The sequence below is a fragment of the Phalaenopsis equestris genome, unplaced genomic scaffold (assembly GCF_001263595.1).
Source record: "Phalaenopsis equestris unplaced genomic scaffold, ASM126359v1 Scaffold000107, whole genome shotgun sequence".
NCBI classification, from domain to species: Eukaryota; Viridiplantae; Streptophyta; class Magnoliopsida; order Asparagales; family Orchidaceae; genus Phalaenopsis; species Phalaenopsis equestris.
Genome location: NW_018164549.1, coordinates 1249858 through 1270173, shown reverse-complemented (window position 1 = coordinate 1270173; position 20316 = coordinate 1249858). Strand labels below are relative to the sequence as shown.

Below are 20316 nucleotides of genomic sequence, written 5' to 3'. Positions count from 1 at the left end.
GCTGAAGAACAGAGAAGTTGGCGCATATGCAGCAGTTTATGGACACATATGAGCCCACTATATGGTCGTCGGGTACAGAGGGGTCGCCTCATAGGTGCCGACCATGATGCATATGCACCCACTCAACATGAGAGTGATAGTAGGCATGACACTTATGCGCCCACTTTGGCGCATAGGTGCCTAATGTTCGATACAGAGACTTTGGCTCATATGCACCAAGTCCAGGGCGCTTATGTGCTAAGAGCAGTTGGCACACACTACTTTATTTTAAGAAAAAAATTGAGCGGTGTAAACTGTAGGTCTTAATTTGGCATTTCTCGACAAGCATCCCACTGAAGATGAGAAGGATGGAAGAGGAGCGTGATTATTTCATCGGATTAGAGAAGGAATATTGTGGGGTTAAGCCCGTCAATTTTCTTGTGTATAAGAAGAAACTGATGTAAATTTTTTGTAAATTTTTTTGAATTTTATTATGTAATTTCTGATGGTACGGCTCAGTGTTTCTTTCTTCGTTCTCGAGCTTTTTCGCTTATTGTGCTTCGGTTCATAATTTTTTTTTCCTGTTTTAAAAGTTGTATAATCTTATTATTTTATTGTTTTATTTAATTTTTAGTTGATTTTAAGCCTAGGTAAAATGGTAAAATTGGAAATTATTCTTGAAATTTCCTATCAATGATGGCTACCGCTACGATGCCGTGTGGCCATGAAAAAATTATTGTATACAGACACCTCTGGTCTACACCGTAGATCACGGTGATCTACAGTGATGATGTATTTTGGTTGGCCCCATTTTATTATGTTTATTTTTTTATTAAAAAAAAATTAAATACATCGGATCTGCTGTGTAGTAGGACATGCAATGATTTTTGGTGGCCATGGGTACTCCAGCTCTAATGCATGAATTTGTTAACAAGTTCGTTCAAAATTTTAAGGGAAAAAAAATAATTGCAGACAAAAACCGTACGAAGTTGTCGCTCTCCATGTGCGTATTGCGGGCCTTGTCGTAATTATTAAAAACCTAATTTTTTAAAATAATGGATCCCATTCCGACGTGGACTTTGTACCGTATCCGCAAAATGCTTCCATGTCTTCCATGTCCCAAGTTCTGGATCGCCCTCCTTTTCAATCTTCTAAACACTCAGAATGCGCAAAAGAAATTTCTTCTTCAATCGAAAGAGAAGATGCAGCAGAGGAGGGTGGACATGTTAATGAATGCAGTTGCAGGTCTTCCTCCTGATTTCATGAAACCTCAAGAAACCGCACACTCTTTTTCTCTGCAATCGTAAAGTAAAAAATGATGGCTATGGCGCATACTGCAAGGCTAATCTTAGGTTCTATAGCCTTTGCCATTTTCTGGATTCTGGCTGTTTTCCCCGCAGTTCCCTTCCTTCCTATAGGAAGAACAGCAGGCTCTCTTTTAGGCGCCATGCTTATGGTCCATTTCCAGGTTATAACTCCAGATGAAGCTTTTGCTGCCATCGATCTCCCCATTCTCGGCCTCCTCTTCGGAACAATGGTAGTCAGCGTCTTCCTCGAAAGGGCGGACATGTTCAAACATCTAAGCAAATTACTCGCATGGAAAAGCAGAGGTGGTAAGGATTTGCTCTGTCGAATATGCATTATTTCAGCTATTTCGAGTGCCCTATTCACCAACGACACTTGCTGTGTTGTTCTCACCGAGTTCATCCTAAAGGTTTCTCGTCAGAACAATCTGCCTCCTAAGCCATTTCTGCTCGCCTTAGCATCCAGCGCAAACATTGGATCAGCCACGACTCCAATAGGTAACCCTCAAAACCTAGTTATAGCAGTTCGAAGCAAAATCAATTTTAAAAAGTTCTTGTTCGGTATTCTTCCTGCAATGGTGGTTGGTGTTGTTGCCAACATTTCCATTCTCCTCATTTACTTCTCCAAGTTGCTGTCGATTGAGAAATTTGAAGAGGTGGAATCAGTGGCTGAGATTATTCCTGAAGATGATGTTACTCTCCACCGGTTTTCTCCTGCAACAATGTCGCACTTGAATTGTTTGCCTCATCCAGATTTGTTTGACGGAAATGATGCTGTTATTCAGTGCTCATCATGCAAGGAGTATGGGCGTGGAGATAATCTAAGGAATAGAGCGAGTATTAGTGAAAATGAAATGCTATTAGGCGCAAATGTGAGGAGTAGTAGCAGGGTGAATTGTGCGTCGAGTAGTTGTATCACTCAGGCATTGAATGACAAGGATTGCTCCATTCAAAGATGGAAGGACCTTTTGTGGAATTCATGTGTCTATATTGTGACAGTAGGAATGCTCGTATCTCTTCTAATGGGGTTTAACATGTCCTGGAGTGCTATTTCTGCTGCTCTAGCTTTGATTGTGCTTGATTTCAAGGATGCAAGGCCTTGTCTTGAGAAGGTATTCTTTGGGCTGTTTGGGATCACTTTTATTTCATGTTTTCTATTTAATTTTATTTTTTATCATTTATGTTTTGATTTAAAAGAAAACATGTTTGGCATTATTGTTTTTTAAAACACCCAAAACAAGGGAAAGTTGTTTTGAGTATTTTTTTTCTTAAAAATGATAATTAGTTTTTAGAAATATAAAATTAAAACATATACAAAACACACTAAACAAACACATTTTTAAAAACAAAAGAAACAAAATAAGAAAAGTTGTCATTTGCATCCGTACCGCTTAATTTTAAGCATTTAATTAATTAACATCTAAACATTTATATTTACTTGCATATCACTCAAATGTTTAACATCACATAAAAAATAACACCATCACTATGTTTTTAAAAGTGAAATACACTTTCCATGTTAAGTGTAAATATTAATCAGATTTACAAATATGAGATTAATTTTAGGTGCATAATTTACATCAGGTATCATATTCTTTGTTGATATTCTTTTGCGGGCTGTTTATAACCGTTGATGGAATCAACAAAACTGGCTTACCAAGTGCCCTTTGGGAGTTCATGGAACCCTTTGCACGCATTGACACTATAGAAGGGGTTGCAGTTCTAGCTCTGGTTATTCTTTTTCTTTCAAATGTTGCCTCCAACGTGCCCACGGGTAAACCATTTGGCTTATATGCTTTTTAGTATATTTATTTGGATAACTTCAGTTTGAGTATTTGTATTTCGTGGTGTTTGAAAGGCTATATTGGATCATCCTTAACCTTGAAATTCAGTTTGGGCGGCTGAGGTTGATTCTATCAAAACCAAAAATTTTGTTGGCAACTTCAGTGTGAGTGCTTTAGCTTTTTAATATGTGTTTGGATATCTTCAACTTCGACATAAAAATAATCTGATGGAAAGAAATTTCGGTGATGCTTTTTAACATATATTTTGGTAACTTCAGATTCAGTTTATTTAATGCTAATATAAAAGAGATTCTGAATTCTGATCCTCGCCAATTACCAAGATATTTGCTATCTTCAACTTTGCTTTAAAGTGAGGTAGATTCCTTCAAATTCAAAATGGTTCTGAATATATATGAGTTGACCTGTATATATACTTCATAAGTCGAACGGATTGCACATAATGAGAACGGACGGCGGTGATGCCTCAATCATGCTCAAAGTCAGCAGAAAGATCACCTCTTCGTAGAACATACTTCATCGTTACATTCAAAGCACCGAAAATGCTTAGAAAGAGTTGCTTGATGAAGTCAACAAGCAACATATACGATGATGCGTGAAAGGAGTTTAAATTTCTTCGAGCATCTTCAAAGCTGCCTAAATGATGCTAATTCATGAAATGAACTGCTTAAACATGCTCGTAGCATAAAACAGTGTTGAGAAATTAGGGTAAAGAAAAATAGGAATCGACACAAATTCAGAAGAACCCAAATATTTAACGAGGTTCGGCAAATATGCCTACGTCCTCGGGAGCAGAGCGGCGGCTTTCCTTTCAATCTCAAAAAAAAGTACATAATAAAATACAACATAGAATAGCCTAGGGTTACAAACAGACCTATATAGAACCCTAGATAAAACCCTGAAGTACAATATGTAATTCTTAAATTACCTCTGTATCCTACCGTGAGATGTTTCCCCCGCACTCCCAACCCACATAACGAAACTCTCCCGATTTGGACAGATTCTTCCGCTCCGCTCCGCTTTATTCCAGCATCTGTCCCTTATATGGTATATGAGCCATACCTAACAAATCTCCACCTTGGAGATTATCCAGCCCCTTAGGAGAAATACATCATTGAATTTCTTACACACTGAAGTGGGTTGGGCGACTATGCTTCTCTAGCAACTCCAAACATTCAACAAGTCCAAACAATGCAAGAACTTGTTGATAGTAACTGACTTGGTCAACATATCAGCTGCATTTTCATCATTATGAGCCTTCTGCAACAGTATCTCACCAGAAACAATCAATTCTCTGATCTTGTGATACATGACATCAATGTGCTTTGTTCTCGCATGGTACACCTGATATTTAACCAAATAAATAACACTCTGACTATCACAATGCAACTGAACTCCACATTGTTCAACGCCCAGTTCTTTTACTAGCCCAGCAAGTTATAAGGCTTCTTTCACAGTTTCAGCTATTGTCATGTATTCAACTTCGGTTGTAGATAATGCCGCAATAGACTGAATTGTTGATTTCCAATATATAGGTTTCCACCAAGAGAAAACACATACCCAGTTGTAGACCTTCTACCATCAAAATCACCTGCATAGTCTGAATCAACGTACCCCACAACTGAAGGATCGTCCTGCTGACTGCCCAAAATAATTCTATGTCCTACAGTACCCTTTAGATACTTGAAAATCCATTTGACTGCTTCCAAATATCGCATTCCTGATCTAGACATGTATTTGCAGACTTGACTAACAACATGAGCTAAATCAGGATGAGTACATACCATTGCATACATCAAGCAGCCAACTGCACTGACATATGAAACCTTTGTCATGTCTTCAATTTCTGTATAATTTCTGTATCTGTCTTTCAATTTCTGTATCTGTCTTAGGACATTGTTCTGAGAAAGTTTAAAATAATTTGCCAATAGAGTGCTCACAGGCTTTATTTTGCTCATTTTAAATTTTTCCAGCACTTTCTCAACATAGCCTCGTTGAGATAAACATAATCTTCTTGAGTCTCTATCTCGATGAATCTCCATTTCAAGAATCTTCTTCGTAGGAGCCAAGTTTTTTATGTCAAATTCTTGGCTGAGTAAAGCTTTCAAACCAGAGGCATTATTTAAATTTTTTGCAGCAATCAGTATATCATCTAATAGAAAAATAGTAGAACGATCATCAATGCTTTTGACATAAACACAACAATCATACTCACATCGCTTGTACTCACTCTGAATCATGTAGGAGTCAAACTGCTTGTATCATTGTCTTGGAGACTGTTTCAATCCATACAACGATTTCTTTAATCTGCAAATCAGATGCTCTTGTCTAGGTTGAGTAAACCCTTCTGGCTGCTCTATGTAAATCTGCTCCTCCAAATCACCATGTAAAAAATAATTTTAGCATTCATCTGCTTCAAATACAAATCTCAAATAGCTACTAATGCAAGCACTATCCTGATTGAAGTATGTCTAATAACATGAGAAAAAAATTCATCATAATCTATCCCCTTCTGCTGTGAAAATCTCTTTGTTACTAGTCGAGTCTTGAACTTTTCTCCTTCTTTTATTTGATACTGCTGGTTTTCTTTTGTACACTCACTTGCACCCAATAGTCTTCCTTCCCTCAGAAAGTTGAACTAGCTCTCATGTGCGATTTTTCTGCAAAGACTCTATCTCCTCAACCATTGCACCCATCCATTTCTCTTTATACTGGCTGGTGATAGCTCGAAAAGTGGTTGGATCATCACGGCTGATGAGAAGTGCACAGGAGACCAAATCTTCATAACCCAATCAGCTAGGTCTTATATTTGTGCGTTTTTGTCTATCTCTGCTAGATTATAATTCTGCAGATCATCTGGAATAGAATCACCAGATTTGAGATTTGAATCTTCAACCCTCTCAGTTGTTTCAGGATGTTATTCTAAATACATCTGCACTGTATCTGAACTGGAACTGTTCCCTTGCACATTGTCTTGATTCTGCTGCAACATGGACAGTTCATCAAAAAGTGCATCTCTACTGATTACCATCTTCTTTGTAATCGGATTCCAAAACTTGTATCCTTTCACACTATTTTGTAGCCCAGAAAGATGCACTTCTTAGATTTTGCCTCAAGTTTTGATCTTTCATCTCCAGGTACATGCACATAAGTAGGACAATCAAAAATTCGTAAATGATCAAAATTAACTAGATTATATGTTCATACCTCTTCTGCAACCTTGCCACCTAACGATGCTGATGTAATCTATTGATGAGATAACATGTCATATTCATAGCGTCTGCCTAAAAACTCTTAGGAAGCTCTGCATTCAGTCTCAAACATCTTACCCTTTCAGTTAAGGACATGCTCATCATTTCTGCCACACCATTTTGCTGTGGTATCTTGCGTACTGAAAAATGTCTCTGAATCTCATGCTCCTCGCAGAGCTTTTGAAATTGTGAATCTGTGTGCTATGTACCATTATTAGATCTCAAATACTTGATCTTTCTGTTAGTTTGACTCTCTACCTCAGCTTTCCATAGCGTGAATTTAGAGAATACTTCAAATTTATGCTTTAAGAAATACACTCAAAATTTTTTGGAGAAATTATCTATAAATGTAACAAAATACAGAGATTCTCTCAATGACGATTCCCTGGTAGAGCCCCATACATCAAAATACATATAATCAAGAATCCTTCCAGTTTAATGTTTTACAATCATAAAACTGACTAGTATATTTTTCAAGAACACGGAACTAACAAAGGTCGAGCTTACAGTTTTTAACACCATGCAACAAGTTTTTTCTATGCAATTCTACCATCTCACGTTCACTAAGATAACCCAGACGCATATGTCATAGCTTTGTATTATCATAATCTGACTCCAGAGAATGAACCCTACCTACAACTGTGCTCCCCAACAATTTGTAAATATTATCACCAGTTAACTTTTCTTTCATCACAGTTAGTGCAACTTTAACAATTTTGATGGTTTTTTTATCTTCGTCTGTCTTAGGAATAAAACCATTTATATGTAAAGTGATCATGAAAATCATATTATTCTTCAGATCTGGAATATATTTGACATCACATAATGTTCTAATAGTGTAATCATACATCTGAATTCTGACTTCACCAATACCAATAATATTGCAGCATCTATCATCACCTAAATAGACTGAGCCAGAATTAGTTAACCTGTATGAAGTAAATCACTCACTGTTAGGTGTTATGTGATACGAGCATCCTGAATCAAGAATCCATGCATCCCTGAACTGAGTTGATGAAACTGAAAACATATCACCATCACTGCAATCTGAATTGTCACTTTGCACCACATTTACAGACTTCGATGATGCATCACTTTTTTTCCCAGTCTGTTTCTTAAGCTCTGGACAATCTCTCTTCATATGACCTGATTCCTTGCACTCGTAGCAATGAATTGTCTTTTTGCCTTTGGATTTTAATATGAAATTTTGTCTTCCAGAACCCTCCTTGTCTTTCTTCCTTCCACGATCCTGATTACCCTTCACATATAAACTGTCGTCATGAGAGCTTTCCCCTATATTCTGCTTCCGCTGGTTATGAGTCAACAATGCTTCAGCAATCTCATTATTTTAATTATTTTTTCCCCATATGTCAGAGTAGTCTCCAGGTGTTCATAGGAAGAAGATGGAGAACACAACATAATCATTGCTCGGTCTTCATTCTCAATACTCACATCAAGCCGTGATAAATTCGTGATTATTTTATTGAAATCATTCACATGCTGCGCCAGATCAGAACATTCTTGTATCTTCAGCCCCATATAATTTTTGCTTCAGATACAATTTATTCGTAAGAGATTTAGGCAGAAACTGAGTTTCTAATTTTTTCTATATCTCCCCTGAAGATTTTAGATTCATCACGTGATACATAACCTCATTTGTCAGAAATAAACGTATGATTGCGGCCGCTCGTTGTTGCATTTCTTCACAATCTTCATCATCCATGACATCTGGTTTCGTTGCCCGCAAAATCTTCTAAATTTTCTGATGTGCCAACAAATATTTTACCCTTGTTTGTCATAACCCAAAGTTACCAGTTTCATCGAACTTTACCATCTCAAATTTTGTATCAGAAATTGTCATTTAAAGTTAGTCCTACAACGAACCTTTTCTGTAAATTCCTTTAAACAATTCCTTCGTCGAAGCTGAAATTCCTTGTACAAAATTCTTCACAAAAAATAAGAGCTCCTTGGGGAACTCCTGCAATTCGTCGCCGAAGAATTTCGCTGGAGGTGCCGAACTCCTCTGGATGTCCTCTGATCTCCTTTGCAAATTGATCGCGTCTGTTTGCAAAACCGCCTCCTCCGCAGAACCCTCGCACTTGTTCGTGAAACCTTCGCGCGCTTGTTCACATAACTTCCTTCGCGAATTGCCTCGTCGTCGAATACTCCTTCAGTCGTGAGTCTGTCCCGTTGCGGAAGAGGGAGAACAGTGTCGCGAACCAAAACTGCCGATTTTGTGATTCGCAAACCTCCTCTGCAGAATACCGCGATTCAAGAATCACGCCAAAAATCTTTGTTGTTCCTGTGCCGCTGAAATTTTTTTTCCCTGCCCTCGAACCCTGCTCTGATACCACTTGTTGAGAAATTAGGGCGAAGAAAAATAGAAATCGACATAAATCCAGAAGAGCCCAAATATTTAACGAGGTTCGACAAAGATGTCTACGTTCTCGAGAGCAGAGCGGCTAGTTTTCTTTCAATCTCAGAAAAGAGTACAGAATAAAATACAACATATGATAACATATGGTTACAAACAAGTCTATATATAACACTAGATAAAATCTTAGAGTACAAAATGTAATTCCCAAATTACCCATGTACCGTACCACGAGGTGTTTCCCCCGCACCCCCAACCCACATAACGAAACTCCCCGATTTGGACAGATTCTTTCGCCCCGCTCCGCTTCGTTCCGGCATCTGTCCATATGAGCCATACCTAAAAAAATATTTAAAAAGGAATCTTTCATAATCAAAAGAAGCAAGTAAGATGAAAATGATGGGCTTGAAAGAGATTTCAAACGAATTAAAGTCATAGTGCTAGGATTGCCTTTAAAATTGCTCAAACATCTTCCAACTGTAAAATGAATAGCGTGAGTACATTTGTGACATCAAAATTACTTAGAAATAACACTCATATTACAAGGTTCCAAGTGATGACACACAAAACGAGATGCCCAAAATTCGAGAAATTGCACAAAAGTGAGGAAATGTTTGAAAAGTAATCAACGCATAAATAGTTTATTTTAAATAATATGTAGAATTTTAACATTAAAAATATTATTTAAAAGAAGGAAACGTTATCCACCCTGCCTAACGTATCACACTGAATTTTCACCATCTCTCTCGCTGCTAGAGGAATGGGGCCTTCCCATGCTATGTGCAACGCAACAATCACATAAATCAATCTTTTCAATATTATCTTTGCCAAAGAGTCATTTTCATGTAGAACATCTAACCATTTTTGACTAATATGACCTAGCTGAAATGTTAAAGCTTTGTATGATCTGTTTGTGTGTGTAAGAAACATCCACTTACAATGTTACAGGTTTTTTAAATAATGAATATAAATCATTCTCTTTTTTCTTTTTCATTATAATGATTGAACCTCTTATGACTTCTAACTTGTCGCCTTTTGAATTGAACATGCAACCTAGCTCATCAATGGTAGCAAGAGATAACAAATTTGTTTTGAGATTTATGTCTGACATTAGCAAGAGTTCTGATTAATCCATTCATTTTAATTCTTACAGTTTTATTCCTAATAATTAAACGACATCATTTCTCATAATAACCTCCTGACCACTTGCATCATTGTATGAACCAAATCAGTGCTTATTTGGAGTTTTGTGAAATGAATAATCTGAATCTATTATTCAGTCATTATGACTAGATCGACAAGAAGACCTCTTAACTTATCCGTAGATCTGAAACCATTGTTCCTTGCATTCTTCTCACACTGCTCTCGTGCTCTCCTCTACTCCTCTGCTCGATAGGTATTCGTTTTCCAACCCCTTTTCCAATCCGGTCCTCTTAAAGAATTTAATAGAAAAAACAAATATGCTACATATGTGACAGCACAAAAAACAAATATGATTAGCACCACAAAAGGCAATACAAGAGTAATATTAAACAATAATAAAACTAAGATGGAGCATTTACATACATACCACTCAATTTCTATGTATTTACATATATATTTAACATCTAAACTTTGCATTGTACATTTATACCGCTCGAATCTTTTATATCACATGAAAATGACCCTCATTTTAATTTTTAAAAAGTGAAATATAACTTCTCATGCATAGATAAGGTAACATATATGTAAAAATTGAATTTTAGGTGTTAAATATGCAAATACATTGGAATTTGATTGGAATGCATGTTAATCTTCCTAAAATCAAAGGAAATTTTACCTACCTAGAACACAATTCTTATGTAGTTACATATCTCAAACCTAAACTTTCATATTTACACACATAGCTCTTTGATAAGTTGGTTCTTTAATCCTATATATGTACGAAAATGTGTATTTCATTTTTAAAAAGTAATAATAGTGCTATTTTTACACGATATTAAAGATTTAAGTGTTATTTGACTAAATATGAAAGTTTACGTGTGAGATATGTAATTGCATAAAAATTGCGCGCCAAGTATGTAAATACCCCAAAATGAAATTTATTACGTCTAATACTTTATTCAAATCACCAAATAATAAAAAATAAATAATGACAAGTATGTCTCACTTACCTGAACGCATCCATCGAAAAACTTGTTGCTATTTTCAGTTCTGCTTCTGGGTGCTCGGGTAGCAGCTTCAGCCGCAGCTATATCTCCGGCTGAAGAGACGAGAGCTTGGCTCATATTAGCCTGGGTGAGCACTGTGGCTGGAAATCTTTCGCTGCTGGGATCTGCAGCTAACTTGATCGTTTGTGAGCAAGCCAGAAGAGCACAATTTAGTTATAATCTCTCATTTTTTGGCCATCTACGGTTTGGGCTCCCATCAACTCTTATCATCACTATGGTTGGCTTGTTTCTCATTAGGAGTTATTGAACGGTTTCATTGTGGCTCATCCCCTCTTGTATCCTAAAGTTTATTCTTTCGAATGGAAAACATTAATAAGTTGTATGATATATTCGTACGTCTTTGGCTTCGAGGAAAAATTTTTGTGTTCATTGTTCAGAAACTTCTGTGTCCGGACAATAGCAGCGATGTACTGATCGCGGGGGTTTTTATTTTCCTTCTCAATTGCGATTAATGCATCGAGGCCGTTGTGCTATGTCCGGACAACACACTCAAATTTTTTTTCGAATTGTTTAATCCTTTTGTTTTTTAAGAGCATTTTCATGTTCTTGGGTAAATATTGATGCCTATATTAATAAATTTGAATTAAAGTAATTATTAAAATTTTTTTAGGAATTCTTAAAATTCAAAACTGTAATTTATGGAATGACCAGAGGCTTTTATACGAGTCAATACACTCAGGCATAGCATATCATATATATATATATCAATACGCATCTTCTAACTTTGTTTATAAGCTTCTCATATTTATTATAATGCATTAGCACTCAAAAGTTTCGGTGAGAATTTGACCAATGTTTGGTCCTGACGAATTTTTTAATTTTATAATTTATTTTGAAATAATTATAATATAATATGTAATTTATTATTTATATTTTTAATTTTCTTAAAACAAATTAAAAAATTGTAGAGCTCGTTACATATTGAACGAGGAGTTTGAGATAAACAAGCCCACAAAACACAAAATAAAAATGTATATTAAAAATAGAAAATTGTATATTTTTGTTATAAGAAAAATATTGAATTTGAGTGATTTAAAACTGCATAATAATTATTGCAGAACTGCTAACATGAATAGTTTTGTATTCTTGAAAAAAAATATTTTAATGTATACTAAAAAATGGTCTACACGGTTCTCAAGATAATCTAATCTTTCAGTTAAAATGATAGATGAAAAAAAGCTACAAGACATTATGAATTTCTAGACATTTGTTCGACAAGCTCACAAGCAATAAGGTTCCGAAAATACTCTATACAACTCTCTTTAAAGCAAACATAATTATGTAATTATATACATATTTTTTTTCTATTTTCTATAAATGTGAGGACCCTTTCTTGTATTAGAAGTCTTTTAGGTCTCCCATCTTTTCAATGTAATCACTACATTCACAGAATAAAATAGGTCGTAAGAGCCAGAAACACCCTCTTGGCCTCTACCAAAATAATTATCGTTATTCTCTCTCTCTCTTACTCTCGGTCGGTCAAATAAGTTTTATTCATTGGAAATATTTTAACTGATAAATTTGAATTTAACACTCTAAAAGATGCATTGAGAGTAGAAACTCCTATAGAAACACTCCCAAACAAAAGTCACACTAATGAAACTTACATAGCCTAGAACAAACTGCTCAGCAACCGGACCCAGATCTTCCGACAACCTCTCCACCAAAATCCCAACCGGTCACCCTCACTTGGTCGGAAAATATTTGCGTACATAAGATGTACGCAGCTCTGCGTACATCAGAGGTTATTCAGGGGTACAATGGGGTTATATCTGAGTTATACCCCCTTGTAACCTTCGGTATAACCCAAATATAACTCCCCTGTACCCCCAGAATGTACTCAGCGCTGCGTACATCTTATGTACGCAAATATACAGCGGCCACCCAGATCTGCTGGCAAGCTCTCCAACAACTAGCCACCCATTCAGTCGGCTACTTCTCCACCGACCGTCCACCCAGATACGCCGGCAACGCACCACCAATCGACCACCCACTCGGTTGGCTACTTCGCCACAGATCGGCCACCCACTCGGCCGACTACCTCTCTAGGAACTGGCCTCCTATGCAGGGAAAATCCAACCGGCCACCTCACCGCATGTCCGAGTTTCCAGATCTGGATTCTTGGACAGTGAAGGAAATTCTACAGGGTGATTGGGAACCATGGGCTCTCCCTCGTGCATCCCCTCTTGGTTATCCTCTGTTCTCTACAGCTCGTCTTGGTAATATGTGCAACTTATGCTCTCGTCAATGACCGGATTTACATCGTCTGAGGAATTCAAAACTGGTATTTCTTGAATTTTGTTTCCTATATCTAAAATCTTTTAAATCAATAAAAGTTTACTTTATTAAATTCTTAAGAAGCACAAATGACCTCCCCTTAATGCTTCAGTGCGGTATCAAAACCCCTACTCTTTAAATTATATCTATAGTGGTCTACGACCTCATTTTCAAATTATTGTTTTTTGTTGCAAAATCATACTGTTTTCTTCAAGCTTATTCTACTTTACAAGAGTACAATAATATTTAGTATTTTAATTCAACAGGACTTGTCGAGACTCGGGGAGCTAGAGGAGTTCAAACATTTTGGCAACCTGGGAACTTAGATTTGGAGTGGAAAGACAACGATGCCAAGAAATTTTGATCGCTTAAAACATAAAAACGACGGACATCGGTATAGGGCATTTGATCAGCATTAAAATAAAAATCGACTCTCAATACCAAGTATAAAAAAACTTGTGTTTTTAAACTAGACACAATTAAAGTTCTGGAGGTAGTTCCCTGCCCAGAAATGACAGTTTTATGAAGAGTACGGACAAACAATTTCATTAGTAAGTTTCGATGGTTACCCCCATGTCGACAGTGACAAGATCCGCTTAAGACCTGACTAAAGTTGTTGCCTGACCGAGGCAATAATCCAACCGCGCAAACAAGATTTTATTGTTTCCATATTGAACTTCATCATTTTGTGCAGCCAGTTAGGAATCCCTAGTCAACGAAGCTCTTCTTATATATGTTATCATTCTGGGTGGTCCGAAAGGTTATGTTCAGTTGCCTCTCTTGGAATGTTTCAATTGCTATGGCTGGAAAACAAGGTAAAAGACTGGAACCTCCAGTTCTTCATCGGTTCTTCTCACTTGGGCTGAAATATCTAAAATGTTTGATTCAGTGGCCCTCTCGCCAAGTCGAAGAAAAAGGTACCGGATCGGGTATTGGTGGAAGCAGGTGTCAAAGGGCAACAACTTCGATCCCTCAATATCTTAATTTGGTAATTGTTGGTTGGGTGCTACGATTGGAAGCATTTGAGTAAATGACGAAGGTATATTAGGTGGACTCTGATGAGGCTAAGAGAGAGGGAGCGGCGGGGGGGGGGGCGCCCCCGCGAAAGAAGCCGCTCGTGCTGAAACCTTCTGTCCAAGGCTCTCAATGTAGCAGGTAAGCAGCTACCTCTAGTGGTATGTGTCAGTCAAGATCTTGAAGGTGCAGAAATGATTTATTTTATTTATAAGTCTTCTGTTGTTTTTAATGGATTACCATTGGAGAGCTAATTCTTACAGAAAAAAGAGCTTCTGTGATTCCTACTAAAAGCTCTTTATAAGTTGCAGATCCTTCAAGTGCGCGACACCGAGAGGCTGATAGGACGACAAGTCAAGTGGAGTTAAGCTGTGCCATCTGTCAGTCGCTCTGACATGTATTGAGCTATCAGCGAGGGATGAAGCCAATCTCACTTCTCCCATTGCCCCAAGCGAACCAACTCTGTGCTCAAGCTATCCAAATAAGAAGAGGAGTGTCGTAACGGGAAAACTCTAACAATAAATATGAGTTTCTTTCCTCCTCCCCCTCCCCGAAAGAAGCGGAAGGGCCTTCCACTATTGGCACTAAAAAGTTGAGAAGTTTGTCGGCTGCTAGGATGGATATCCCAACACCCGTTTTAACTTAACTCAATATGTATAATTTGGAAAAAAATAGTATTTTAAATTTTGAAAATACAAGGCCGAACCGATCTTATATTTTCAATAGTTTAAATAAACGAGTCTAATACCACAAGCAGTGCTCTTATCTCGATGGATAAATACAGTATTTACTGGTGAAGACTCAATTAAATAAACTAACGATTGTATAATATCCGTTTAAGTCTGCGAAACCATTTTATATTAACCGAAAAATTCTCCTATTTAATACGAAGAATTAAATAATATTTATATTAAGCTGAGTTCTTAAAAGTTTCCTATAAAAGCAAACTCTTATAGTTAATTACATCTTAGATAACCAAAGTCACCTAAAAAAACTCTCAATAAAAAATCAGAGAATATTGTCTTCAAGGAGTTCAAGGGGATAAGACTTTTCAAAAGATCGAACAAAGAGGTGTGAAAGAGGATGACTCAAATTTGAAATATTTTATTTTGGAATCTAAAAGTAGAAGAACTAGAGAAAAACTAGGGGATGTCACAGATCCTGAGGAGAACCTCGGTGGTTTCCGAAGTTATCATATGGTTTGGTTTCAATTTAGAGGAAAAATATTTAAATATTTCATCTTGCTAATTTTATTAATTAGAGCTTACATTCGTGTGAAATAATCACACAAATAGCTTGAAAGATATGAGGATTTAGTTCGTGACGGACAACGACCTCAAAATCCTAAAGCGAGTTAGAGCTTGTATTGCACGACATGATTTTACAAAGGCCTAAAGAAAAGTTGAGGATTTATGTCGCACTAGGCGGACAACCTCAAAATCCTATGGTTTGTTGTTTAATTCTAAGAAATGGTTTAGTAAATGGTTTAGTTGGTATGGTTTAGTTGGTGTAGACATGTGTTGTTGTTGAAGATGACATTGCTGCCCACGATACTAGCTCAAAGTTTCTCGTCGTAGCTAGTTTAAGTTTTTTAATGTGTCAAATCTTGATGTCAAATCAAATGTTTCCTAAGGTTATGATTATTTAAATATCATGGGGGATGTTAAAGTTGATTAGAGCGAAACTGGTTATGATCTCACGGTTCCCTCGTTCTGGTATCAATATTTTCTTTTGAATTTACTTAGCTTAAACGAGTTGTAAAACCCATTTAAACCGGGGAGGTCTCATTAGCAACCGTGGGTTGCCTCCTCCGATGAACTCCTATAAATTCAAAAGAATGTTTTATGTTTAGTGATATTTCAAAGGATTTATGATTATCTTTGAAATAAATTGTTTTAAATTTTTGAAAATGTTGATTAATTTTTGAAAAATAGTTTTGATTTTTGCAAGTAAAAAAAGTGCACAACCAAGTAGTTATAATATTTTGCAGTAAAAGTAAATTGCAGAAAATAAAATGACAGCAATTAAATAACACTATAAAAGCGTACCCGTCATTTTCTCGGCGCATTCCCGCTGAAACGTTAGAACTTGCAGAAGGTATATAATTTTTGCAGGAAATTAAATAAATTACAAGAGTTGATGAAAATTGTATCTAACAAACCTCAAACTATGACCTCATGAGTCCTAAAAGATCCTAATAGATGATTTTCTAAAATGAAATATAACAAGTTTAATTTGTCCTTCAAAATATCTAAGAGATTCCAAATTGTTCAGGAAATGACCCTGAATCGTTCTAAAAACCTCTTGAAATGTTTCGAGTTCATTTTGAACTTATCATATTGTTCTATTAATCATCTCGATGTTGAGTTAGGACTACCCTATTACTCAGTGAAACTTGACATTTCAAAAGAAATTAGATAGTTACTTAACATTTCACTTAACAACTATATGAGTGGGTACTCCAAAGGGCAAGTCCAAAGTCATTAAGGATTTTAATGCGCAGAGCTAAAGTAGGGCTTAAAGTTCTTGAAAGTGTTTATCAATTAATTTAATACATATTTTCTAATCCCAATTAAAACAATTCTTACAGATCAAACTTAATTCACTATTAGGCCCTCTTAATTTTAATTTTCAATGTAAATTTAAGATAATTAAATATTGAAATGAAATTTTAATCCTCATTAATATCAAACTTAGCATCTAATCACCAATTGGTGGGCCTTAAGTGAGTGAATTACTATCTCTATAACTTAAGCCCATTATTTTAGGATCATCCTATTGAATTGACTTCCATGTTATGATGATCAGCAAAATTACAATTTTACCCTTATCATGAAAATGTGGCAAATTGGTTTCTACCTTTTAACCCATTGTGTTTCAATCATCTAAAAGTTTATTGTGATCAATATTACTCATTTATCCTATGATCAATCCTAAAGTTTAATTAAGGAATTAAAATTCAAAAAAATTTATTTTGTCTATGGGGCTCTCACTTCATAACTTATCAAATAAAGCTCAAATGACTTACAAAATAAGCTCGAAGAAAATCGTAGGAAATACACGAAACACCAAAGAAAACCGTAAGCACTCTAGACGACGTGGACTCAGAATCAAGACATTGGGTCGAACTCAAGACCCTGGGGCCCTAAAAAAATACTAAACACCATGCATGTGTGATCCAACCCTAAATAAAAGGTCACCGACCTAATAGTCATAGAAAGAGAAGATTCTTAACCTAATTCATATGACTTACTCGTGAAATTTTCAGAAAAGGATTTAGGAAGGATTTCATTTTCAAAAATAATTTTGATTTATCATGCACTTGAAAGATTTTTTTATAGTTAATTATGTGTGGATATATATGTCACTTAAAGAAATTTTAATGCTTTAGAAGATTAATGAGTCAGTCATATTGGTAGGCCGAAACTTCTCATTGTCTGTAAAATCAAGTGGTAATTCTTTACTAAGTGTTAGAGATGTGGTAATGTCAATCCCTCATTTTCTCAAGGTCACTGAGTCAGGATTGTGCTAAAACTTCTCACACATACCAAGATGTCTTTTTCATCATTGTCCTTGAACCCTGAAACCGACCAACTTACAGTCTTGTTTGATGGTTCATATATAGCAAAATGTCATATATGCGCACTTATGTTTCGAGCATAAGCATATAAATCCAACCAAGAAACAAGTAAACAAAAGAAAGAAAAATGAGGGTGAGAGAGAGGGGGGACTTGATCCATTTAAAATATGAAAATAGTAAAGGATTAATCGACCATCAAAAATTGCGTTTAAAACGATTTCCAACATCAGACGACACGAAAAGCCTTTTTTAAGGTTTTTATCATCCCAACATTCCAAATATTCAAACTTCTTCCCACCATCAATATGGTGGGTCAATAATTCTCACATGAAAACTGTAGGGAGAAGAGAGAGAACAAACCAGGCCCAAAAATCATTAAAGAAATCTTTCAATGCAACTTAAGAATCAGTAAAACATGCCCACCAATGCAACTCCAAACTTCTCAAAACAGGGCTAAGCCGCGGCCTAAAAGTAGACCAAAACCAAGCCGGAACCAAGCCCAAAAATTACAGTCCAAAACCCCACAACAGGATCAAACCGCAGCCTCAAAGTAGGCCAAAACTGGGCCCAATCGCGTCCAAAGACCGAGCCCAGCAAAAGGCAAAACTGAGCCTACAACAGGCTTAAAACAGGGCCAGCCCAAAAGCAAAAGCCAATCCTACAACAGGCTAGAACCGCAACCACACAAATCCCCCAAAAATTGGGCTCAACATGCCACAAATAGGGCCCAAATCAACACCAAAACCGCAGCCAGCATGGCCTCAAAACGAACTCAAAGCATTGTGAAACCGTGGCTCATTTAGGCACCAAATCCTAGCTATCAATTGTGCATTAGAAATGTAAACACACGGGAATTGTATAGTATGTATATAACCCTCCTAGCACATATTAGACATGGTAAAAGATAGATGAATAAAATTGCAGAGGCATGTGCATAAATCATCCAAAATGGCAGTCGAGAAAGACCGCCCCAACTTATCCCCAAAACAGGGCTACGAAGCAGCCCTACAAACTCTCCAATGTCGAGCCAAACCGAGCCGCAAAAAGGGCCCAAAGCGCAAGAGGCTCCTCCATTCCTCCGCCACTTTTCCAAATTTCGGCCAACCCCAAAGCGCTCCCAGATGGGGTTTTTATAGGCAAAGAGGGAGGAGATCGGGAGAGCTTTTCGCGAGGGAGCCGTGGAGCTCTCTGTCGCGTGCAGCTCGAGAAGGGGGCAACAGGTGATAAGGATCGCCATAGGGGAGAGAGAGGGTAGCTGGGGTGCGGCATTCGACTCGAGAGGAAGGAGCCGTTCGCAAGAGGGAGAATGGAGTTTGCGAGAGGGAGGATGGAGCCCTCTGTCGCGTGCGGCTCGAGGAGGGCAGAGGAGCAGGCGAGGGGAAGTTGGGCTACGCGTGGTTTGATAAGGGTAGGATAGATTAGATTTCTTTTTTTTATATTATATTATTATAGTAGTAACAATAATAATAATAATGATAAAATTATCGTTTCTCAAATTTTCGTCTGGACATGATCTCGTGGCAAAATGAACGTCCCCTCAGGTAAAATCGATGTGGGCGTGCCAACGCAGTTCGTTTTGTCATCCGAGGTCGTATGAGCAACCTCGTCAACGGTCGGGTTAAAACACGTCAAATTCAACTCTCATCAAAATTTCAGCTCGTGATCAATCATTTCAAAAGTTTATTTAATTTTTCAACAGATAACGACACATGCGATGTGAATTGCGGTGATTGAAAGTGTCGACCGTTCGAATTGTGAAGTTTGTGCGCACGAAGGTGCAAATTGTGCAAAAGTCAATCATAGGGCTTAAATGTCATATAGGGACTCCTTTTGAGTTTTCTCATGGTAGTTTCAATCTTCTAAGTGTTAGAGGTCAATAACCACACGCAGAACTTTAAAAGAGTAAAGAGGTGGTTTGGGCTTCTATAATGAGGTGACTCCCATTTATAGGGCTCTAAGATGGTCAAATGAAGAATCATAAGGCTAAACCCTAAACCCTAAAAGGAAAACTAGACCTCACTAAAAATAAAGTTAACACCCACTTGCATGGGTTTTGATGTAAGGCGTGAGGGAGAAGATGAGCAATAGTTTGGATGATCGATTCACCTTGATCAATCTGAGGAGAGATTGATACTCAAATTCCTTTGTTGCGGTTTTGTTCCCCTTGATCATTACCGAATTGATATGGTCTCATGCTTTCAAGAAAGTTCTTCATGAACAAAGTCTCTCAAGGTTTGGGCTGGATGATTAACCCGTATTAATTGATGGCCTAAGAGGCTTCACACTTCCAATTGATGGTTCTCCTAGTGACTGAGGAAAAATTTTCCATGGCCAATGATAGTGAAAGGTGGCGGAAAAACTAGTGAAGGTGGCTGAAGCTGAAGCAATCAGACTGTTTAAGTTGGTATCGACTACTCAAGGAGAGAACTAAGCATTGAAGAAGAAGATGATAATGAAGTTGAACTTTCTTCCCACCATGGGTAGGTAGAACTCTTCGTTGCCTAGCTTAGGCAAGGAGTGGTCTT

The 20316-nt window shown here is 37.1% G+C and overlaps 1 protein-coding gene and 1 long non-coding RNA gene across 2 annotated transcripts; both read left to right on the top strand.

Annotated features, from left to right (window-relative positions):
• Window positions 1–1059: 1059 nt before the first annotated feature.
• On the top strand, window positions 1060–11374 carry LOC110020835 (putative transporter arsB). Its single transcript, XM_020719093.1, has 3 exons — window positions 1060–2395; window positions 2868–3057; window positions 10902–11374. The coding sequence occupies exons 1-3, from the start codon at window positions 1295–1297 to the stop codon at window positions 11165–11167; spliced, it is 1557 nt and encodes a 518-aa protein (XP_020574752.1). The 5' UTR covers window positions 1060–1294; the 3' UTR covers window positions 11168–11374.
• Window positions 11375–12809: 1435 nt separating this feature from the next.
• On the top strand, window positions 12810–14279 carry LOC110020858. The gene is made up of 3 exons (XR_002293573.1): window positions 12810–13204; window positions 13464–14012; window positions 14087–14279. It is a non-coding gene; the product is annotated as an uncharacterized LOC110020858 (long non-coding RNA).
• Window positions 14280–20316: the final 6037 nt, after the last annotated feature.